This window comes from Tasmannia lanceolata, unplaced genomic scaffold (assembly GCF_043159265.1).
Source record: "Tasmannia lanceolata isolate RefF3 unplaced genomic scaffold, GAP_Taslan_0.1 ptg000008l, whole genome shotgun sequence".
Taxonomy (NCBI): Eukaryota; Viridiplantae; Streptophyta; class Magnoliopsida; order Canellales; family Winteraceae; genus Tasmannia; species Tasmannia lanceolata.
The window spans coordinates 13,120,765-13,146,066 of record NW_027518685.1 but is presented as its reverse complement, the minus strand read 5'-3'; the positions used below and the strand labels follow the sequence as shown (position 1 = coordinate 13,146,066).

The 25,302-nt window shown below is 38.1% G+C and overlaps 3 protein-coding genes across 3 annotated transcripts; 1 reads left to right on the top strand and 2 right to left on the bottom strand.

The window, feature by feature from the left end:
• The first annotated feature begins 3,427 nt into the window (after positions 1 to 3,427).
• Positions 3,428 to 5,430, top strand: LOC143882737 (RNA exonuclease 4-like). The gene is made up of 7 exons (XM_077386171.1): positions 3,428 to 3,462; positions 3,784 to 3,935; positions 4,021 to 4,142; positions 4,252 to 4,490; positions 4,614 to 4,820; positions 5,006 to 5,086; positions 5,178 to 5,430. Exons 1-7 carry the CDS (start codon positions 3,428 to 3,430, stop codon positions 5,428 to 5,430), a joined length of 1,089 nt encoding a protein of 362 aa, XP_077242286.1.
• Positions 5,431 to 9,338: 3,908 nt separating this feature from the next.
• Positions 9,339 to 19,251, bottom strand: LOC143884416 (2-methylene-furan-3-one reductase-like). Its single transcript, XM_077387969.1, has 4 exons — positions 18,760 to 19,251; positions 12,933 to 13,256; positions 10,689 to 10,848; positions 9,339 to 9,810 (listed from the first exon to the last, which is right to left on the bottom strand). Exons 1-4 carry the CDS (start codon positions 19,234 to 19,236, stop codon positions 9,545 to 9,547), a joined length of 1,227 nt encoding a protein of 408 aa, XP_077244084.1. The 5' UTR covers positions 19,237 to 19,251; the 3' UTR covers positions 9,339 to 9,544.
• A 2,698-nt stretch (positions 19,252 to 21,949) lies between these two features.
• Positions 21,950 to 25,064, bottom strand: LOC143884417 (CASP-like protein 4A3). The gene is made up of 3 exons (XM_077387970.1): positions 24,489 to 25,064; positions 23,126 to 23,261; positions 21,950 to 22,297 (listed from the first exon to the last, which is right to left on the bottom strand). The coding sequence occupies exons 1-3, from the start codon at positions 24,938 to 24,940 to the stop codon at positions 22,106 to 22,108; spliced, it is 780 nt and encodes a 259-aa protein (XP_077244085.1). The 5' UTR covers positions 24,941 to 25,064; the 3' UTR covers positions 21,950 to 22,105.
• Between the last annotated feature and the right edge of the window lie 238 nt (positions 25,065 to 25,302).

Genomic DNA, 25,302 nt, shown 5'->3' with positions numbered 1-25,302 from the left:
TGATTAGGCCATGCAAATGAATGGTTTGGATCACCTATGGAGCTGTGGGACCCATGTGATTGGGGAGCTTAAGCGCACCATAAGTTTGGTGCGCTTAAGCTCATCAACAGTTTCTTCATATATATATATATATATATATATATATATATATATGTATATATATATATATATATGTATATAGAGAGAGAGAGAGAGAGAGAAAGAGAGAGAAAACGGTTCCTACACATATGTGTAGAGAGTTCTCTACACACTAGCTTAAAATACAGTGGGGGCCCACATTGTTTGGGTGATCCAAGTCAACCATTTTAAAGGCCCTCACATAGATAGGTTGTCTACAAAAAATCAGATCCATAGGCCCAACCCTACGATTTGTGAAGGTAAAATGGATGTCTTTAAACCTTCACAAATTAGTCCATTTTTTGCCTCCACAGTTCGAATGGTTAGGATGATCCTATGGATCTGATTTTTTGTGGACACCCTATCTATGTGAGGGCCTTAAAAATGAATGGTTTGGATCACCCAAATAATGTGCCCCCACTGTATTTTAAGCTAGTGTGTAGATAACTTATCTACACGTGTGTAGGAACCGTTTTGGGGAAACGTTTTCTGCGCGATACCTTAGATAAGTTATCTGAGCAAGAGCTCAAAATAAAACATATGGGCCCACATTGTTTGGATGATCCAAAGCATTCATTTGGATAGTCCAAAGATAGATAGAGTGTGCACAAAAAATCTGCTCCATAGGATTATCCTAACCCTTCGATTTGTGGAGGTCAAAGTGGATGGGTATAAACCTCCACAAATCTGTCCATTTTTATCCTCCAAAAATCGAAGGGTTAGCATGATCCTATGGAGCTGATTTTTTGGGCACACCCTATTTATGTAAGGGTCTATCAAATGAATGCTTTGGATCATCCAATCAATGTGGTCCCACATGATTTTTTGAGCTCTTGCTCAGATAACTTATCTAAGGTATCGCGCAGAAAACATTTCCGGGAGTCCTTGCATAAAGAGCCAAAAGGGGCTCTTGATTGGATCCACGTCATCAAATGTAATTGATTTTACTTTTTCAACCAAGTTTAAAATATAACTGAAAATGACATGGATCCAATGAAGAGCCCTTTTGAGGCTCTTTATGCAAGGGCTCCCTTGTACCTATCATTGCTTATATATATATATATATATATATATATATATATATATATACACACACTAGTAAAAAACCCCGTACGATGCACAGGCCGACAAAGAACTGTACGGACCACATCATAGGTTGATCCAAACCGTCCATGTGATGGAACACAACATCAATAGGTTGTGCCAATAAAATCATTTCCATAGGCTGATCCTAGCCCTTCAATCTATAGAGGTTTCCATAATTAAAAAAGCATAAAGGAGGGGGATATGATTGAAATTATGTGGCTTTAATATGTGCCTTTGTTAAAAAGCATAAAAGAGGGGGTAGGATTGAAAATATGTGGGTTGAATGGGTGCCTTTGTTAAAAAAAAGTCAAAAAATATAGGTTGATCCAAACCGTCCATGTGACGGCACACAACATCAATCGGTCGTGCCTGTAAAATCATTTCCATAGGTTGATCGTAGCCCTCCAATCGATATAGGTTGATCCTAGCCCTCCAATCGATAGAGGTTTCCATAATTGTTGTTCCTCTTCAGGTGCCCGGAATCCGTCAATATTCTGCAAGTGTCCTGCATGAGTAATAGAAAGTAGTTTTTCTGTCATTGTCATATGTCTTTACCTCTTCTTGGTAGTTTTTCCCCGTAATTGTCATAGACAGTTAACCTGTGTCAATACTTTTGGTATGTAGATTACGATTTTACCCTCAAATAATTTCTCATAAAGTTAGATGTTAGATATCAGCAATGGGGTTAATGGTAAAAGAGTAATGCTTACATGCTATATTGGGTGAAATAAAATGTCTATTTTACCCTCATAGATAGTATGTACAGAGATGTGGGAGGGCAAAAAAGGGTAAAAATCATCCACACTGACGTGTTAAATGGACCATAATTCTCCAATTTCTCTTCTGCTATATATATATATATATATATATATATATATATATATATATATATATAGTAAAAAACTACAAAGAACTATACGGACCACGTCATAGGTTGATCCAAACCGTCCATGTGATGGAACACAACATAAATAGGTTGTGCCCCAAAAATCATTTCCATAGGCTAATCCTAGCCCTCCAATCTATAGATGTTTCCATAATTCCTCTTAAATCGGATGGTTAAGATCACCCTATAAATTTTTTATTAAAAAACCATAAAGGTGGGGGGTAAGATTGAAATTATATGGCTTTAATAGGTGCCTTTGTTAAAAGCATAAAGGAGGGGGAAGGATTGAAAATATGTGAGTTGAGTGGGTGCATTTGTTAAAAAAAGTCAAAAAAAGTGATATGTAATTCTCATCTAATTTTCAAAAAAATCAAAAAATTCTCTTCGTTTCCTCCTACACACTTGTGTAGGTAAGTTACCTACACACTACCTTAAAATACAGTGGGGGCCCACATTTTTTGGGTAATCCAAACAATTCATTTGAATGGTCCTCACATAGATAGGGTGTCCACAAAAAATCAGATCCATAGGATCATCCCAACCCTACGATTTGTGGAGGTAAAATGGACGTGTATAAACCTTCACAAATTAATCCATTTTTTGCCTCCACATTTCGAATGGTTAGGATGATCCTATAGATCTGATTTTTTGTGGACTATCTATGTGAGGGCCTTAAAAATGAATGGTTTGGATCACCCAAACAATGTGGGCCCCCACTGTATTTTAAGGTAGTGTGTAGGTAACTTACCTACACAAGTGTGTAGGAAATGTTCTCTCATATATATATATATATATATATATATAACGAAATGCACATGCATCTATTGGCAACCAAACGAAGAATGGAACCCCAAATCCAAACGAAATCCAGGCGGCTGCTAAGATTTTGTCCAGCCAAACACAGCCTCCGTTCACTTGGCTTCCTTGTGTCGGAAAAAAACTAAGAAAATGAGAGAGAGATAGTTTTCTGTCGATAACCTGCTTATGGAAGACGGAAAAGAAAGGGGTACCAGCAGTGGAATTTAGGATTCCATAGTGGGGTTTAGGATTCCATCGTCGCACTGGATGACAATAGCATTGACAATGACTTTTGATGGAAAATAAATCCCTTTTCCTTCAAAACTCCACAGAATTACTCAAGCAGACAGGCTCTTAAACAAACCTCGAGACATAAAATTGGGCCCACAAGAAGTCGGGCCTCTTTACTAGAATCTTGGTAACAACTTGGGGAGGCCCACTTGTTCCTTCCACTCTTGCCTTTAAATACCTCCTTCCCTCAACTCTCATATCCATCTCTCTCTCTCTCTCTATCCCTCTCTCTCTATAGGACATACAATCATGGCTAGTAGAGCTGAGTCTTCTGAAACTTCAAGGTAAATTCCCACCTATTTAGTATTTCATTATGGACCATAGATCCCAAGATTTCTAAATTCAATACAACTGCATGGTTCCATGGTTATATAGCTCTAGAATATCAAGGGGAAACAAAAAGGAAACATGTTCAACTGGTTATTTGATGATACTTTGTTGGGTTTTGTTGAAGTTTATTGAATATGCTATTTGACGATGTTACTTTGTTGGGCTTTGTTGAATTTTATGAGTATGGAGAACAAAACTCTACATTTTATGTCTTAATCAAAGTATTCCCAACGACATGTCTTCAAGACAACTTAGTTGATGTTTATCTTCAACAGGAACAAATGCGCAGCATGCTTTCGACAGTACAACAAGATTGAGCACTTGGTTGAGCATATGAAGATTTCTTATCACTCAGTTCATGAGCCCATGTGTGGGATATGCAAAAAGCATTGCAGGTCATTTGAATCACTAAGGGAACATCTTATAGGTAAAACTCAAACTTACTCCTGATTAATAACCACCTTTTTCCCTCCTTTCTTTGTGCTTGATTAGGAAATTTTCTTCTTTACAAGGTCCATTGCCCAAGGTCGAATGCGAAAAAATATTCAGCGCACGAGGATGCAGTCTATGTTTAAGCATTCTTGATAGCCCAAATGCTCTTCGAGCTCACCGATCGATATGCCAATTTTCGCGAGTGACTCCTGTAAGTTAATTCATAAATTACTCCTCTCGATCTTTTTATGTAGATTTCTTTGATTAGTTGATCCAAGTTGTATATTATATAAGTTACCCTTTGCTTGTAGGGGGCGCTTGCTTCGCAGATGTCGAACTTTGGCATATCCGAAAATGAGATGTATAAGGAGTTCAGAACTGACATGAGAAGAACACAAGGCCCACAAGTAGTTGCACTAGGCTGCAAAATGGTTGGTGGCGGGAGTGATGGTTCACTGGATCTTTGTGCGAGGGTCTGCATCATCGATCAAGATGAGAACATCCTCTTTAAGACTTATGTCAAACCCCAGATTCCAGTCACAAACTACAGGTACTCTTCATATTTTTCCTACAATTTTAAACTCTTTCAACAATTATGAAATTTGCTCATATGGGCTTAGCCCCTAGGGACCACCACTGCACTAATATCTAATGTTTTCGAAAAACATTTCAGGTTTGATTTGACAGGCATAAGAGCTGAACACATAAGGGATGCAATGCCATTAAGACAAGTTCAAAGGATGATTCAGGACTTCCTGTGTAATGGAGAAGCATTGTGGAAAATTCGTACTAAAGGCGGCAAAGCAAGGATTCTTGTTGGTCATGGCTTAGACCATGACCTTGAGTGTTTAGGAATGGAATATCCCCCACTCATGATCAGGTAAGTTAATTCTTAATAAACCCATGTTGAGAAAAAAAAAACATCTCTTTTTGTTTAAATCACCATGAAGAGCTTATATATCATTTTGCTTATTTCATAATAAACCAAAATCGAGAAACAAACCCATTTCTATTCTTGTTTAAATCACCATGAAGAACTTATATAGCTTGTGGAAATCTGTCTAGGGACACTGCTAAATATCCACCATTGATGAAAACAAGCAAGCTTAGCAACTCCCTCAAGTACCTAACACAAGCATATCTAGGGCAAGTATCATTCGCACCTCTTGTTTACATTCTTCTCAAACATTGTTACATTTTCATTAAATTTATTGACACTTGAGACTTAATCTGATAGGTACGATATTCAAACTGGTATACAAGATCCTTATGAGGATTGCGTGGCTGCGATGAGGCTTTACATGAGAATGAGTTTGCAAGCTCATCCAATCGAGGACTCGCCAACATTATCAGAAACACAAATCCGAAACAATTTCGCAAATTGGAAGCAGAAGGATCTTGAGAAGATGACACCCGAGCAAATGCTGGAGCTTTCAAGGTCTGATTATTACTGTTGGTGCTTGGACGCTAACCAAGTGATTGAACCCTGAATTTGGGATATGTTTCTCCATGAAATATGGCAGTTTCAACCCATTCAGTGCTTGAGAGAGAAGAAATGAACACAATCCTAAAATAAGTGATCAATATCCTCATGCAATTATATTATCTGTACTGCAATCTATCAATATTGTACTAGATTCCCTATCTACGAGAATAATTTAAGGTTCATTGTGGGTGTAGTTCTTGCACTATCCATTACTCTTCGCAATGTTACTAATACAGATTAAAGGAATCATATCAAACCCTAATAAATTCAATAAATAATCTCAACTCAACTCAACTGAGCCTTTGTCCCAAACTAGTTGGGGTCAGCTAATGAATCCTATAGAAAATTTTCATGAAGAAGGTGAAAGAATCTACCCCAACTCAGCTGAGCCTTTGTCTCAAACTAGTTGGGGTCAGCTAATGAATCCTTTAGAAAATTTTCATGGAGAAGGTGAAAGAATCTTCCCAGCTCAAATTGACCAAGTCTAATCCTGACACTAGTTGGGTTCGTCATGGATCATTTTCTTCAATTCTCTCCTGTACAAGGTCATATTCTCTGTTATGTTCCTGGCCATCAAGTTTTTCTTCATTATTTCTAGCCAAGTTCTTTTTCGGTTTGCCCCTACCTTTTTTTACTCTATCAACTAGGCACGGGTCACTACTTCACACTGGAGCATCCAAAGGCTTATGTTGGATATGCCCAAACCATCTTAAGCGGTGCTCTCTCATCTTCTCCTCAATTGGTGCCACCCTCACCTTTTTATGGATGTCTCTTCATTTTTAATTCTCTCGAACTTTGTGTGGCCGTACATCCATCTAAGCATTCGCATCTCCGCTACACTTATCTTATGCACATGCTACTTCTTGGTGGCCCAACATTCTGAGCCTAAAAGCATGACTGGCCTCACAAATAAAACTTTCCCTTCAACTTGGTAGGTATTTTACAATCGCACAGAACTCCTGAACCATGCCTCCACTTCAACCAATCCGCTCTTATTTTGTGGTTAACATCCTCTTCAATCTCTCTTTCCTTATGTAGGATTGAACCAAGATAGCGAAAGATATCCATCTTAGGTGCCTCATGTCCGGTCATATTTACTACATCCTCGCCTCGCCTCCTTACATTACTAAAGTTGCACTCCATATACTCTGCAAATAGATAATAAAAAGGAAAAAAAAAGTCTCATGCACCTAATCTATAGAAATTTATCGCAATAATATTGAATTTGTCGTTTCATATTAAGATACATTTATGTATCAAGATACAACCCCGTATAAATATTTATGCCATTTTTTTCCACACCCAAATCACCGGTGGTAAAATAAATTTCCCATTAAGTATTTTTACCATTTTTAAACACTACCTATCACAAAGTATCTTAAATATTTGAATTTGCAACCCCATTTAAATATTTATAACATTTTTTCCACAAAACACTCCCACCCATGCACTGATCACAAAATCAAAATCTCATTAAGTAATTATATCATTACTTCCAAATCACCCAACTAATTGGTTTGCAAATTTTGCATTCCCGTTTATTCCAAATCCCCCCACCCAAATTCTTAACTCTATTTCGCTCCATCAATCCTTGAACTGAAGGAAATTTATTCAACATATTCAGTGACAGATTATCCTCACCAGATGTTTATTTACAAAAACTTGATTACCACTAAGTTCCTATCATAAATATACCTTTAGGACATGGTTAAAAATTTGGATGATGATTAAGGAAAGCTAGAGAAACTATCATGACTTATATTTGATCACTGCTGAAGTTGTTAGCTACAAATCATCTCTTCGATTTATGGTAGCGACGCACTGCCGCATGTTTGGGACATGTGGAAGTGATCAGGACCGTTCATCGGTTGGTCTCATTATGCATGACTTATGATTAGCACTTTCGTCTATTAGATGGTTTTTTGAAGCATTTGATCGATTGAATTTCCCTCACTAAAATATGGACTTTTGGATGGCTCATAGTGTCTGATGGATGTAATTTTTGGACTGTTCTCTGCCTGTGATGGGCCCTACTAGATAAACGGTCTGAATCGCGTGCACATGCATCATGTATTCCGGATTAGTTGCCTGCGTATCCAAAAGATGAGAATGTGGAAAGCAGTGGATTGGTTTTTCTTGGAAAAATCTCAAGTCACAGTTTAAAAGTTGAGGATTAGTCTAGTACCAGCTTTTCAATTCTATAAATTGTTTCTTGGCCCCTACTGTGGAGAAGCCATGGGCAAAATCTCAGGCACTGATCACGATATTGACCCTCCCATCAATGGAGATTTTTTCCAAGAATGTGAATTGAAGACCGATCGCTCTCTTTTTTTTAGCCATCCATTTGCAAGTCACAAATTGGACGGTTAGGATCATCCAAATGGGGAAACTTTGTTTAGTATTGTCTACACTTGGAGGGCCCAGAAAATGAACAATTCGGATTAATGAAAGGGCGATTCCCATTTGCTTATTTGTTATATGAGGTTGGGAGTTATAAGTTGGTGGGCCATCATTGGACCATGGGTCTACTATAATCCAAAATTAAATTACAGTGATCAGACAATCTTAACCTTCCAATCAATGGCCTGTAATCGATATTATTGAGCTACAATCAACATCTAGTCGGGGAAATTTGCACTGATCTAACAATCAGATGGCCCACCATAATAAGGGACCATGGCTGAACTCTCCACCGTATATTCCTTTCTTCCTTATTCATTCACCTGCCCGCTCTTCTGAATTGGGGTCAATTAGATCTAGTAAAAATCACGCGAAATGTGGTGTTGATGAAGGATCATTTGCCATGGCAAGCCTAAGCAGGAGGGGTTTTGTTTTGTTGTTTGATTGAACAAATAAATTAATGGTAAAAAAAGTAGAAAAATAAAAGGAAATGTGGGGAAGAAAAGAGACAGAATCTGGTTCTTTGCTTGATTGGCAGCCTTGCTTTTGGTGTTTTGTTCACTACTTTTCGAGGGGTATGGTTTTCTTTATTTATTTCTTTTTGTCTCCCGATCTTTGTAGTATTTATACACATCCTATTTACATTGGGCCCCAACAAATGAATGGTTTGGAACATGACCACACTGGCCATGCACCCACTCTCTTGGAATTTGCTACATGCATGCTTGGAGCTTGCCAGCTTTACCATGACAACCATGTTACATTGAGAGCTTTCTACACTGGAAATTTACACTCCTGTGACTTGGTTTTTGTTTTGGAATACTAAAAGTTTGTTTTGTTTTGAAATAGTATAAGCCATTTACTCTCCTTCAGTAGTTGCATAGGAAAGTTTTATATAACTTTTTTTTTTTCGAATGGTAGGAAAGTCTAGCATACTTAAGAAGTGTTAATTTCGGATTAGAAATGTAAGCTGTAATTGGGGCCTTGCATCCAACGTTTTAAATTTCGGTTTCGGGGTAATTTCGGTCCTCACCGAAACCGAAACCGAAATTTTAGCTGAAATCCCAAAATTTCGGCCGAAATGTCAGCTTTTTGGGCCGAAATTACTTAAATTCTGTAAAGACATAAAAATAACAATATTTTATCAAAATTTTCGCTGAAATTTCAACTGAAATTTGGTAGGCAATTTCAGTTTCGGAACATTTCGGTTGCGGTCCTCACCGAAATCCGAGATTTCGAAGCCGACAAGTACAAGTTGTTGAAGGTCTCTTCAAACCAACAAACTGAATCAAGAGAACAAGTTTCTCCTTTTGAATCTCATCTTCTCCCTTCGTCTAGTTAGTTTCGTTCCAACATGAAGAGTCGCAACCACAAGAGAGGAGTCACATCATTAGCGGATGAAAGGATATTTCCGAAGGAAATTTGTTGTTGTTTGAAGTGGTGTTCAAAGGCGAACAATGGGATTCAAAATTCTACGGCGCCATAGGTATATCATCTATAGTAGCAATAGTGTAGTATGAATGGGATTGTACTCAATAGGAAAGCGGACAAGTACAAGTTGTTGAAGATCCGATTTAGGACTTGATTTGTCTAGAAGTTGTAAGACTTTTGGACAATTTTTTGTACACTGCTTACCAAGAGAAAAACTCAGTAACAGTCAAGACTCAACATGACAAATCCTAGTACTAATAGAGAAAAATACTACATACCCTCTTGTTTCATGGTACTGGATATATGACCACCTTTCCAGTAGCTTGGCCCGTTTCGAGATAAGAAAATGCTTCTGTCGCTTGCGAGAATGGGAACGGACCTTTCGGATCAACCACCGGCTTCACCTCCCCGCTCTCCAAAAATGGGTTCAGTTTCACCAACACTGACCCGTTTGAAGTGACCACAAATCTGAAGCCTAGAGGAGAGACAGCACCTGTGAGCACCACCACAGTACCCCCTTCTTTCAAAGCTTTTACAGCTCGATCACACTGGCCTGCATAGTTTCATTCACTTTTCATTAATAAACTTCAAAGACAAAGTCCAGGAAATATAACTAAAATACCCCACATCTGTAATTTTTATTTGAACTAAGGCCACGTTTGGATATCTCATATTTTTGTATTTGAATTCGGATTTGAGTTTTGGATACAAAATACATCAATCATCTCCATGCTCATGTTATACGAGAGAGAGAGAGAGAGAGAGAGAGAGAGAGAGAGAGAGAGAGAGAGACGTCTTGCTGCTGATGCAGCAAGGTCGAGGAGCAGCGAGGGTGAAGGTAATTGCCACAAATCTGGATTTCCAAATAATGTCTTGCAGAACAGATTTGAAAATCAGATTTTTATTCACTGTTGTAGCTGATTTGGAAATTTAAGGATTTGATCCAGATCCAAATCTCAAATGCCAAAATGTGAGAAATCAAAATCTAAATCTTGTGGGTATCCAAACGTGGCCTCAAGGTATTTTCATCAAAAATTGAAAATCTCGATTATTGCTTCCTGAAAATACAAGTATGATACTAGAGGCCTATCATTTTCTGTTCCAGATACATTAACCCAATAAAAGGGATCCCTCTAACATGCAGCGCACAAGCGTACACAGCTTAACTGAAGCCACTTAAATCTGAGCCGGAGGAACCGTTATAATGTAAAATTACTAATCATGTCATCAGTGTTTCAGAACTTCTGACCTCAAGGTTGCAGAACAAAAGCCTGAACCAATTGAGCTAGAGGCTCAACTGCTTTTGGACATAAGTTATGTCTGGTTTTGAAAGTTTAGGAAGAATTGGACAGCCTTCATGTCAGCATTTTAAGTGGGCAGATTTTCGTTGATGCTACTTTCTATAGGCAATTTTGGGTGGAATAAATTTACCAACTGTGTCATACACAACGTCAAATTTTTCGGGTAGGTCTTCAAAATTCTCTTTGGTGTAGTCAATCGGCAAATCAACTCCCAAGCTCTTCAACAGCTCCAGTTTTCCAGTGCTTGAAGTAGCTGCTACTCTTGATGCACCAAAAACCTGTTTCGCTAGCTGTCACAAAACAGGAGGAGAGTTTTAGCTAGCAAATATTACTGAAAAAATGAGAGTTGAGAAGGCTTTTAAGTTTCAATTCATATAAGAAAGAAAACCAAAAAAAATGAAAACCTGAAGAGACACTCCCCAAGAAATTTGATGTGAATACGCTCCAGTGAAACATGGTTAGACGAGTACAAAATGTTGTTCAAAATTGGTTGTTCCATCCCCTATCTTTTTCTTCAGTGTCTTGAGAGAGAGAGAGAGAGAGAGAGAGAGTATTCTAAATATTTATGTTGACAAAACTGATCCCCATTTTTGTTCCATGATGAAACTAGATCCAATTCCACGTCCACCAACAATATTTATGCAAGGCAGCCAGCAACCAAGTTTGGCCTACAGTGGACTATGAATTTTGTTCAGAGTATTCTAGCTTAACATATGCAATGATTCAAAGCAGCTCATTGATATAATCTGTAAGGGGTACTTTGCTAACCAAGATATGTGAATCACCATCTATCAAGAAATTGCAGAGAAGATGTTGAAGGGTGTGTTTCAGCCCCAAAGCTGAAGTGCTGTTTTCAGCCATAAGCAAGTTTGGTCATACCAAAATGAGCTGGTTAACACATCAACATGGGATTCACCCTTTTTCTACGGGCACATTGAGAACAAGAAGCCCTTCAATTTCCCTCTCTAAGACCATTTTTAGTTTGAGACCATCCATCATTGCAGAGCAAAGCCAAGTCCTAAACCTTCTCTTAAAAGACAAATCCAGACTCTCATTCATGCCATCTCTTACATAACAAGAGGCGAGAGCTTCAAATGGAAACCCGAGAGAATGTGCTTTAAAAACTTTGAAAAAAATCAAACAATAGCAACACAAGCATATAGAATAAGGTTTCTAAGCAAACTACAAAGAATTTTCAGAACTGATTAGAACGGGATAATAAGTTTCAACATTCCAATGTGCCAATGCTGGCATGCATAGAGCACAATTCGAGCAATAAAAAACGGGCGGCCCAATGCACGAGGCTCCTGCCATTGCGGGGTCTGGGGAGGGCTAGATGTACACAGCCTTACCCCTGCTTTGCAGAGAGGCTGTTTCCGTGACTCGAGCCCGTGACCACCAGGTCACAATGGAGCAACCTTACCATTGCGCCAAGGCTCGCCCTCTTCAATTCAAGCAATAACGACATAAAAAAAGCTCATATGTAATGATAAATTAACCTGATTAATATAAAGCGTGACATAAAACGAGCATAAATCAAACAATAATAGCCTGTAATTATGTATACAAAGCCTCCAGTTAAGGAAGTTTGGAACTCTAGGGACAGGCACACTTTTCGTGCAGACTGACGAATCATGTCATTGATGCCATGCATTAATCCCTAGTAAAATAGAACTTGGGGGGTATCATGTACTACCCAAAACGAGAATTAAAAAAAATTCAGGATTAGCCCAACTATCTTAGATGGTTCAGAATAATTTCAGAAAAGAAAGTCAAAACAAAAACTAAAAAAAATGGGAGATTCATTCTATCGATATAACGAAGCACAAGTTGTTAATGCAATTTTTCTGGCATATCCCACCATACTTAACTCAACTAAGCCTTTGTCCCAAACTAGTTGGGGCCGGTCAATGAATCCTTTAGAAAAAATTTATGAAGAAGGTGAAAGAACCTACCCGGCTCAAAGTGATTAAGTCTAATCCTGACACTAGTTGGGTAAGTTCGTCTACATGGATAAAGGAGGAGGAGGGTTGGCATCAGGTTGGCAGCCGGCCTTAAACTTTGCCACCCTATTATGAAATGAATCCTATATCCCACCATCTGATAAATAAATAAAATGATATTATATCACGTCATTTCCATTTAGTGTTTCTGAACTTGAAAAGTCTCAGCAAGCTAAAACTGTTAGTTACTTTTATAGATGTCTACTACACAGAGCATTGAAGTACTATCAGATGGAAAAGGCAATGTTAATAACAAGGTAAATGTTTAAAATGAAGGAAAGAGAATTGTAATAATTCAATAATCCAGTTCAACTGTTTTACTTATCTGCAAGTAATGGGTTCAATAAAAGAGAAAACAAAAAATGAGTCACCTGAACTACCAATGTTCCAACACCACCAGCACCACCCAAAACAAGGATAGATTTACCAGCAGAAAATCCAGCTCTTTCAAGACCTTCGTAGGCAGTCTCAATGGCAAGAGGAAGGCCAGCAGCCTGTAGGAAATCCAGATTCTTGGGTTTTGGAGCCAACAGTTTCTCCTCAACTGCAGTGTACTCAGCAAGTGATCCATATTGTTTGGGATTTTCCAAAGCTTTCTCATTGATGTCCCCATATACTTCATCCCCTACCTTCAAAGTCTTCACTTGGCTGCCCACCTTTACCACCACACCAGCCACATCATAACCTGGAACAGTCTACACCAAACCCCCATTCAGAGACAAGGAGGAAAAAATGACCTTCCAAAATTCCATAGTTCAAAAACTAAGGTAACCCATATGACATCTAGCACCTAATTTTAAATCAGATGAGCCTGCAATTTTATGGAAAGTATCGAAATTCCCTTCAATCTTCATTGTTCAATAAAAATATTGAAAACATGAAATGTTATGGATTGTGTGTGTTTTGATTGCAGATGAAATGAGAGTATTATTCTGAAAATTTGAACGAACAGCAGAGATACATGAGCACAGGAAAAAGACAAATTCCATATGCAAATGCAGATGCTTTCATGAACAAATAGTCAATTTATATCAACAACTAGATTGATGAAAACATATTGCCAGTAATAAAGCGAACCTCCACAAGGAAGCAAACAATTGATGACTAATAATGCAAACTAAATTGCATGAGTTGCATCTTATCCAAGATCAATGCAGGAAATTGCCCAATATAAATGTAGAGAAACTAAAAGGGCAAAATATACAATCTGAACAGTGCAAAAGATTGGAATGATGGAACACACATAAGCATGCATACACAGTTCGGCAATGATGCATACGTCAAAGGGGAGAGAACTGATTCCACTATATGAAAAACGATATCAAAGATTACAATATACTATCCCAATCCTACAAGCCAGAACCCTATCCTCTTCCCAGTAAATCCCAGTCTCGCCCTTCCTCCCCACTCACCATCAACAAAATCCTCCTCCCAAACCCTTGGTGAGATTTCCTTGTGTTATCCTCTCTCTTTTTTTTGAATGATTTCTGTTATCCTCTATTTTTTCCAAGGTACTATATATATAGGTGTGTGTGTGTGTAGGTTCTCTCCTAAAACCTCAAACCTACTACCCTCTTAGTTAAACTAGGAAATAACATGAGTCCCAAAACATGTTAAAAACCCAAACAGCAGTGAAGACAAAATCCAACAATCTCCACCTTACTTCGTAGCCACCTTGAATATGTCCCATTGATGTTTCTACCCATCTGCTGTGTCACCGAAAAGATCCATTGGCCTTAAAATTCGCCAACTACACACCCCATCAAATCATCCTGATACTGACTTCACCTGACTTGATCAACACATTCAATGCATACGTATAGCTGCCTCGATTCAACTCATCTTAGCAACTCAAGAGAACATTGATCTGTCCTCTCCCAACAAAAGAATCATCACATCACTATTGTCTACAACTTAGAACCAGGCACACATGTCTGTGCTCTAACTGCTCTAACTGTGAAAGAGACCCTACATAAGGCCTTGCCACTTTGTGCACTCTATTTCTAGCTACCCATCGAGAACACAGGAACACTATTAAACACCATATGTTCCATCTGATGATACAGTCTACCACACTTCTCTCCCTTCATAAGTACCATGAAGCAGCATGTGATTTTCATGCAGCTGAGCACATACATGCAGCTGAGCACCTGCAACCTCTAGAGTCCAAGCTGCTAAGGGATATTAGATTCTTTTATATTTTTAGGACATAAATGAGCCACTCCATCTAAGTTATAAATTCCGTTTCGTTCGCCGTTTCGTTTTGGCTATCGGAACGAAACGTTTTGGTGTTTCGTCCGTTTCATTCGAAACTTTTCGTTCCGCTACGACGAGGGAATTTTTTTTTAATAGTTAAAAATATGAAAATAATCCAAAAAAAATCATAAATTGTGAGATAAATAGAAGAAACAATTAGTTGAACAAAATATATAGAAGATCCAACATTTACTTAAAGGAAAATCACTATCAACTGAAATGAATGTGTTGACCAGCATGTTGACCAATGTGTTGATCAGTGCGTTGACCAGTGCCTAACAAGATGAAAAAATTTTAGAGACCAAATTATGAGACTTTCTTTACCAGACTTTTGGGATTTAATAATGTTTAGACATGATAGATTTTATGAATTTTTAAAATTAGGAAAATACCCCATCGTTTGGAAGTTAGGATTTTGACCCGACCCATTTTTTCACATTTTGTACTAAAACTGGAAAGTTGACTTTTTATCCTTTTAAATTTGGGTCTTGAAACTATTTTTAATAGATCCAAATGGGGGGTATTCCCTTATTTACATGTGAATCTTAAGTAACTTAAATGACTTTACATGTAAATAGAACCAGGAAGCAGAAACAGGGAGAAGCAGAAACAGGAAGAGATGAACCAAAAAACAGGATTTGGGGAATTCTGGACGAAACAGCACATTCCGCCTGTTTCGTCCAGAATTCCGGATTCCGGTGGAATTCCGGCCGGAACGACCGGAACGGCATATATGGTCGTTCCGTTCCGGATTCCGGTCAGAACTAAACGGAATTTATAACTATGCACTCCATTGATATCTTGATCTTCGTCATCCCAAGACTCATGATGTCACCCATCAACTAAGTACACTATACTTTCCCTTATCTCTTGGAAAATATCAAAATATTACCTCCCAGAGCACACACGAACATAACAAATGGAATTTAAAATCCACTCATAGTGAAGAGAAGTGTGTTATTACTTGTGGAGACTGTGAGGACATCTCCAACAATCTCGTTCTGTCTACCCAACATTGCTGCCATAGTACTATCGGAATTGTTATTATTATCCTTGTAAAAATACTCTGGATAATCTAGATTCATATAGCAACACTCCTTGCAACAAAAACATTGCACACATTTCCCACTTACCCCACATCTCGGCCTGTTTTTCGGATCCCCTGTTAGAAAATTTCCATATCTGATTCTCTATGGAGTAATCAACCCATAAACATGGTTTCCCTCAAGATTGGGCTTCTTCCTAATCTCGTGAGATAGGTGCAATGTTGTGACTTCTTCCAGCTTCACGTAGCTTTAATAAATAGAAATATTATCTCCGGATTGCATTATGAATCACAAACTGATGTAAGAAGCAATAAGGCATTGTCTTCTTCTATCATACTTTCATCCAGTATTTAAAAACTCGTCGACTCGGCTCAGAACTCGGCCGAGTCGACGGGGAATGGTGATGGCCGCGTTCGGGAGTCACGGACTCGGCAAGTTCAGGCCGAGTCGGGCTGAGTTTGGCCAAATCGAAGACTTATCTCGAGTAAATGCAATCTGACTTGCTTTAGACGTGTAAGATGTGGAGAAAGAATAGAGTGTACTTAAAGCTAAGTAGGGAGGAATAGGTGGGGTACAACTGCATGCTTTATCACATCCTGTCTCTCACCTGCCATCATTAACCTATTAGGAAGTGACATATTCACACCCCTTTTCTTTCCTAGGCCAGCTCTCTATAGGAGCAGTTATGAACGGCTCTCTCTCTCTCTCTAGCATTTGTGAATCGCTCTCCCTCTCTCACGAACATCTTTAGGAGATTAAATATTATTTGGAAGTGGTATATTCACCCCCTTTTCTTTCCTGGGCCAGACCCCTCGAGTATTTATGGCTATCCGTTTACACTACAAGGGGGTGGACCAAAGAAGGAAAGGGGCCAAATGTATCATTTCCCTAAATCTTTTAGGCCACTGATAATGACTCATCTTGTGTTTTATTAATTAACAGATGTCAAAATGTTATTAGATTTCCAAAAAACTCTCACAAGCAAATTAAAAAAGAAAAGGCAAGCTGGGTTAGTGCAATTATCAAAACCGTCCATTGATTTGATAGACTTATCTTTGGGTCCCCTAACACACTGGAAAATAACCCCAAACATACAATCATAGTACCCAATAATGTGTAATATTTTGTGGTTCAATGTTTAACATTGCCTATTTATTTTTTCACCCTCCATGATAAAAATAGAGAAGTGATATATCTGCCCCAGTTTCTTCCTTGGGCCAGCCCACTCTAGTGCATTCATGATTACTCTTTTACACTACAAGGGGGTGGCCCGGGGAAGAAAAATGGTTGAATGTATCCTATCCCTAAATGTTTTTTTTTTTTTTTTGCAGAATATATGATTCATATCACTAAAGATTTAGTTTATGATGATAATTATAAATGTTGTTTCTTTAGTACTTATTTTTTTCTTGATTTATATATATATATATATATATATATATATATATATATATTTTGTATTTTTTCATGTTTTTTTTATAAAAATTACGACTCATCTGACGTAGCCGCATCAACCGCGTTCTTGGCCGCGTCCGCGCCGAGTCAACAAGGATTTTCTTCGGCCGCATTCCGCGTCGTATCCGCATTTTTAAACACTGCTTTCATCAACTTTGTGGCGATCATCCATGATCCCATTGGACACGATCATGTGTTCAAGAAGATTTCCGTCTTCCTACATATTTAGCCGATACGACTGATGCTTCAGATACAACCTGTTGTACGAACTCTTTGACATGTAGAGTGTCTCCAACTTATCCCATAGACGTTTATTCTCCCTCCATAATGTTGAACATAAAGTTATAAGACAACCAGAGTCCAATTAATATTCTTTACCTGTAATACCTTGTCCTTCACCCTTATCTGTTAACGAGTGAAGCTAGCCTTTCTATTGGATTTCTCATTATCAATATTCACATGTGTACCTCTTGCAACCTTTTTAGATCCCCCCATATGCTTTAGAAAGCAAACTGTTGATTTTGGTGTTAATCTCGGTGCTCTGGTAAGTTGCTTATCCACTAGTGGGCGATCGCCTTTCCCTAAAGGTGGGACACTCCTAACCCAGGTAGGTCGCTTTTCAGTGTGGGAGAAAACCCAAAACCAAGCAAATCTTGCTCTCGTCTTCACTCCGATTGATTCAAACAGCTCCGGATCAATCCAAAACCCTCTCTCCATTCCCAATTAAGAGAAACCCTATCTCAAACCCTTTGAGAGATGTCCTAGTGATATCCACTCTTTTTTTTTCCCAAGCAACTATATATTCACTTATTGATATTCTCTCCTAGTACCTAAAACTAATACACTCCTAGCCAAACTAGGAAATAACTAGAGTCCCACAACCTGTTATAAACCTAATGGCTGTGAAATGAAACAAAACTCAACAACAAACATATGTAGATTCACAATAAAAGGAAAATAGAAATTTATGATTGACGATCAACCCGTAATTATGGTGCCAAATTCAAACACATTGGTATGTTTCCATTTCAAATTCCAAAGGGAATTAACAGAATAACTTTAGAAGAAAAAAATAAAAAAGATAAAAGATAAAAGTACCCAATATCACTTATCCAAAAATCGTCTCTTTGTTATAATGCAAGCCTTTCATGGACCATTTCCCTCATGAACATTTCTCCCACAATCTAAAAGGAAACTTTATACTTTAATTTCGAATCTTCAATCAAATATAGAAAAAAAAAGACACTGCTAGAAACCATAAGTTCCCAATTAACAGAAATTCAAAATGGGTACCTATTTAATCAAAATAAGGACCAAAATCCCTCATATCGATTTAAAAAAATAAATAAATTACACACCCATTTGTTACAAGAATAATCAACTTCAAAACACACACCCAACTATTCAAAAGTAAAACAAAGAACAACAAACCCAAACTTACAGGTAGAGGAGAATCAGTAGCTTTGAATTTCCCCATCATCCTCTTAGCATCTACAGGATTCAGCGCGGCAGCCACAACCTTAATAAGAACCTGGTCTTCTTTTACTTCTGGGACTAAAACTTTCGAGTCCAACTTCAAAACATTAACACCACCATATTCTCCATACACCCAAGCCTTCATTTCAGATGGGACCTGAAAATTGGTGGCTGTTTCAATGGAAGCAGGGGCAGTTTGGGAAGTTGCAGAAATTCTTAGAGGAGAAAGAGAAGGTTGATTTTTCCAAGTGGGTGTAGTTGTCATTTTCTCATGTTTAATGGAGATGAATGAAAGGAGGAGGGAGGGTTTTGAGATGGAGCAGGAAGGAGAAGGAGAGAGAGGGAGGTTGTTGGTGAGGAAGGCCTTCATTGCAACACTTATCTTAACCAGCTGCACTTCATCTTCTGCGTATATAAAAAGGAGGGGGTGCGCAATGCGCATAGGGTCTTAGTGTGCTGACACGTGTACAACATTTCTCGGATTAGGAGGACTTGTAATGAGAGCGCACTACAAGATTTTTATATGATACGTGGGCTGAAATAAAGTAATAGTATGGCCCACCTATTTGGATGATCTAAACCGCTCATTTGTTTGTCCTCCAGTATTTTTAGTGTAAAATAGATGGCTTAAAAAATTCAAAAAATACAGTGAATAGGCCCACCCGTTGAAATGAGGAGCTAATTTTTCGTGTACCATATAATAACTCCATAGCCGCAAGTATTAATAGAAGTGATTTGCTAGCCCTTTGGCTTTCCGCCAAGGTGGCTAGCAACCAATTACTCCAAAAGCTTAAGCTATTAAGGCCCTGTTCTTTTCAGATTGTTGCAGCCGATTGGGGACCCCAAACTGATTAAATGTAATCTGGAGTTCAATAATCATTGTGGGGCCCACAATCGGTTGCACCAATCTGAAACGAACAAGGCCTAAGAGTTGGTATTATTTAATCATTTATACTTCGAAAGTTATTTGCAACCATGGTTATGAATCCTTCGTATCCATGTTTTGAAACCTAGTTTTATTCTTGCATGAGTTAACGAGAGTTGAAATCCCAAAGGTTGCAATTTGATGATGATCGAGGTTTGATATAAGTGATTGATTTTAAGAATAATCTGAGAGAGAAGTGAATGTTTCTTAAAGATTTACATGCCTTTGAACTATATCCAAACCTTTCAGATGCATTGCTTTACAAATGATAATAAAAAAAATCCAGTGATTCTCATCAAAATCGCTAGGTTTTAAAAGACCTAACCTAACAAACTGGTCAGTTGAATTGTTGAATGGACAATTGCCCATGAAACTAAGCAACCACTCAAGGAGATAGCGACACGAAGGCTCTGTTCACTCGCCTTCTCGAGAAAGGAAAGGAGAAGAAAGTAAGCAAAATTTTCTCATGATTGGACATAATTGGACATTTTCCGCCATTCCCTTGTATTCTTGGGAAAGCGGATTTACACACATGGAAATTCTAAATAATTACGTGGAAAACCAACTTTCTTGCACTTTCCCTCTAAATTTTCTCATCCTTTTCCTCTAAATTTTCTCACCAAAAGGATGAGAAAATCATTTTCCTGAGAAAACCACTTTGCCTACATACTTTCTTTTCCTTTCTCGGCCAAATGAACAACGAGAAAAAAGAATTTTCTCACAATTTCTTTTCCTTTCTTTTCCAGTTTTCCACGTCAGATTATTTTCCTTTCTTTTCTTCCACAACATCTAGAAAACAAGTGAACGGAGCCAAACAAAAAGTTGGGCGACCAACTTTTTTTATAATAATTCCAGTACTAGTGACCCGATTCTTTGCTAAACACTCCTAGGATGATTCTAACGCCCACAGTCAGGGGAGAAGCACTAGAATATTCCTAGGGTTATGGTTTCACGAGCAAAATAGAAGCTATAATCTTCTCCCTTGATTTTAACTTAAAATTTATTTTTTTCATAAAAAGTGAACCAATCCACTTCTAAAGTGACTCAAACACCTCAATCCTCATTTCTCCATGCTTAAGGAATGTTCGCCCTTTACCCCTCAAGTCTATATAGACAGCAACCCCTAAGTGCAAGGGGACCTCAGTTCTAAGAGCCCAAAAACTTTTCCTACAACTTGAGCATCAATATTCAAAGGAGGGCTTAACTTGGGGAAAACAATCTATTCCTCAGTTCTAAGGCCTGATCCTTACTCGTCCAAATCCTCCTAGAGGAGCATAACTTGGGGAAAACAATCTCAAAACCAACCCCTCTCTCAACTCGAAGGTTGATCCCTTTTATGATTTCTCATTTTGGTTAGATATAAGTAGCATATTAGCTCTTGATTTTTAACTTTTTCGGTTCATAATTTTGATGAAGCACGATTAGATCAAGAGGAGTTCTAAAGTGAGGGGCGCCCTTGCAAATTAGGGATGAAAGGGCACCTCCAATGGTTGTAAATCATCAAAGTGCATTAGATGAAAAGTCAATGCACATTTAATCAGCTATGATGATTTACAACCAATGGGGGCACCCTTTCATCCCTATTTTGCAAGGCCGCCCTTCATTTTAGAACTCTTCTTAGATCAATCTTTCAGCTTCACATAACTGTATTCCATCTTAGAGCATTCAACATCCATGGCTTTGGTTTGATCCTTGAATAGACATTCAATTCTCATCCAAAATTGTATTCAAGGTGACCAAAAAATTTAAATCAAGGTGGTGATTCAACATCCATGAACTTTGCTTGCATCATCTTTTCTCTTCTACTCAGCATTATGACTTCAAATCAATAAGGTGGGCAGGTGTGGGTTTTCTCTCTTTATCTCTCTCTTACACACATAGGGTCTTGACTAAATAAAAAAGTACCTTACTTAGGCCCCCTAATAGCAAATTTATTTATGAAAAGTAGGCATCAAAACTACAAGGAACCTACATAATCTCCATTATAAAGCAACCTGTCCATCTTATGAGCTCCTATTGGTTCTATGGCATGAGGGGGAGGTTAACTGCACAGTATGCATCCTTTGTTTTTGAGAGTTTCCTCGTACCAACAAAGAGAGAAAAACAAACAAGCAAACAAACAAACTTACTTTTGGCCCTTACTTTAGCACAAAAGCACAGGCTGTGTATTGCCAACTCTTCTCCTCCACCCACTAGAGTAAAATAATCTCCTATACCGACCCCACAAAAGTAATCCACACAGAAAAATCAAAGTTATTCTCTCTCAATCAAAGTTTCTATGATACATTCTCTCTCTCTATTTCTATATCTATCCCTTTGCCATCTGTTAATTTTCTTCTACTTTTTTTTTTTTTCTTTTTATTCAAGAAGATTATGACTAATGGGATTAGAAGTTTAGATTACAGAGATGGTAACCAGAGACGAGAGAGCTAAGGGCAAAAGATATAAATGCTAGGAATGACATTCCGACGGAAGCGATGGCCATTTTCGTGAATTCATCCTCTCCCCAGTTGGATACCCACTCCTCTGTCCGAGTAGCAGCCGAAGACGATGCCGAGATTAGCAAATAAGATAGTATCTACACATTTAACAATAAAATGAAATTTTAGTTACATCTCTGTGCACAAGTCTACATTTTTCATGAAATTTTGTAAGTGATCCATGACAGGGTCATTCGAATGAGGGGGTTGGATTGTCAAGGGAAAAAAGATATCAACACCCCCTTTTTCATAATGGCATTCAAAACTTTATTAAACACTTCCTTTATAGGCCATTCATTGGTAGCTTTTTTGGAATTGTGATAGCTTTCTACAGGTATTTATTAAGAGAAGGGTGCTCATATCTTTTCCCAAATATAAGTAAAAGGGAAAAGGAAAAGGTCAGATTAAGTATTAGAAAAGAATGGTATCCACAAATTTTTAAATACTCATGTACATAAATTATATAGACGTTGGTTTTCAAACATTTCAAGTATAAAATAAATTGTTTAAAAAAAATGGACCTATAAAGTATGAAAAGTTTCTCTACTCAATCACAACCCTAATTGATCCTATCAATGGATTCCTATCTGATTGGGTGCGATCTAGACCAAGCATAGCTCACCTAGTGTCATACTTAAGAGGGATTCCACCTTGTAATAAAATTGTAAATACATGAAGAAATAAGAAATAGCATTTTGGCTTGAAAATGCTCAGGTGGGCTTAAAAAGCCTCCCATTGGTCACTTTTTTGTGGACCCGCATAGGTAGACGCATAGGTGGACCCGCTATACGAACCAATGGGAGGCTTTTTAAGCCACTTAAGCGAAGGGAAGCTCCCTGTGCCTTCCTTTTTAAGCCACTTAAGCGCAGGGAAGCTCATTTTTCTCAAATGAGAAATAGCATTTTGGGAATAATAAATACACTTGCCTGGTCCATTGAGAAATCGAAGTAATAGCGAATGGGGATGGGGATAAGGTGCTCCCCCGTAATGAAATGGTGAGCCATTCCGTACGCCTGGAACCCCGAGTATACAAACCCAATAACGGTCGCCGAAATGCAATACCTACAAAAATTTCCCCACCATTTTCTCATCGACTAACTTACTAAAACAAAAACATATTTTCAATGCATAGACTTACATGATTTGCTAGGCAATTTTGCAGAATGCCATTTCGCGGCTCATCTAGCACGAGACCAGCCACATAGGCTCATTTTTATCAGATTTTGTCTTATTCATTTAATTCATCTTTTTTTTGACATGGCTTTCCGCAAAATTGTATAGCAAATCCCCTTTACTAAAAACTTCCCCAAAAAATAGGGAAATGATATTTCCACACCTTTTCTCGGCATTCCGGGGAAAATAAAATTATAGAAAATAATTTCTTTTCATGGAAACAAATATTCCATTGGAAATAAGATTTCGAGGTTTATTTCCGGGGAAAATAAAATTATAGAAAATAATTTCTTTTCATGGAAACAAATATTCCATTGGAAATAAGATTTCGAGGTTTATTACGAGTTGTTTGCAATTTTCCCTGAAAAAACAAAGAAAAATTTTATTTTGGAAAAAAATCCATGGAAAATGTGGAAACGCTGGGAAATTATTTCTCCTGGAAAATATCTAAAAAAATTTCTCTGTATGTAATATTTGAGCGCTAAATCTACATGCGTTGGCCCACATTAGCCTTGTGGTATAAGGTGCAATGGGTCCATCCAGACATGCATGATGCATAGGATCGGAGAAGAAGAAGAATGAAACAGAAAATAAAGTCAGTAATTGAAAACAATGGGCAATTTTCGAATCTGCAGTTATAAAAAAGAGAAACCTAATTAAAAATTAAAAAAGAATCGGAGAAGAACACCAAATTTACATACAACGAGACAAACAGTAGCAAAAAAGTCGACAAGAGTCAACACAACCCTCACAAAATTTCATTATAAAGCCCAAAAAGAAAACAAAATAAAAATCAACCAAATTGAGGAAACAAAATAAAGAACCTCTAATCACACAACTTCAAAAACCAAAAAACCCAAATGCAAAATACAAAAAAAGTCCCACAAATGAAAAAGAATATTAAAAAAAAAATCAAGAAAAATTTGAGCGCTCAAATTTAACCAAAAGAAAATCATTAGTTCCTTAAATTTGGGATTTCTTAAGAACTTTCCATCAAAAACCGGAGAATTCAAAATTCAAAATTCAAAAAGAGAAGAACCCCAATAGAATTCAAAAAACACAAGAAGATTTATAATCAAAAGAAGAGAAATTAAACAATTCAAAAAGAGAATTTACCTGTATGCCTTGTATATATAGAAAGAATCTCCGGCCCATCCCCGATTTTTATCAGCTGCCATTACGGAGAAAGACACCAGGCAGAAAAGAAGCCCACAAACCCTAAAACCCAAAGCTACCTTCCCCACTATTGCTTCCCTTTTCGACCGTCGATGGATCGCGGACCCCACCTTAAATCGACGATCCAGACCCTCCATTTTTGTAACGGCAGGAGTCTCTTCCCGGTTCGACCGGTTCACGATCGCAATTGGAGACAGTGCCACCTGCTCTTCCCGGTGGGATAGGTTCGAGATCGGCGATGGAGACAGTGCCAGCTGGAGTTCTCGGTGGGACCGGTTCGGTGGTGACGGAGTATTTACGGTGGTCTTTTCCGGCGGGTCTGAGGGTATGTTTTCCGGTGGGGGGTTAGGGATCGGTTTTTGTAAGGGGGAGGAGTGGATGGGAGAATCCATGGCGGGAACTGGGAGGGAAATGGGAATTTGTTTGAGGGAAGAATGAATAATAAGAAGAAGAGGGGGTATGTATGTTTAGTAAAGCTAAAAGATTCGTTTGGTTTTGCGCGTTGTGGCTGAAAGGCCTTTGCTTTAGTATCAAGGTACACTTGCTACTCTCTCTCTCTCTAGAAAAGTAAATGACTTATTCATCCTTGTGGGCCACGCTTTACAATTCAAAGGGGCCACAGAACAATATGATCCGGATGATCCTACCCGTATAATCTGAGAAGTTTATGGTCTCTACTCTATCCGTTGGCTCTTGTTTGGACGCAATTAGTATCTTGTTATATGTTATAGGGAGCCAAGCTTCAATAGGGCAC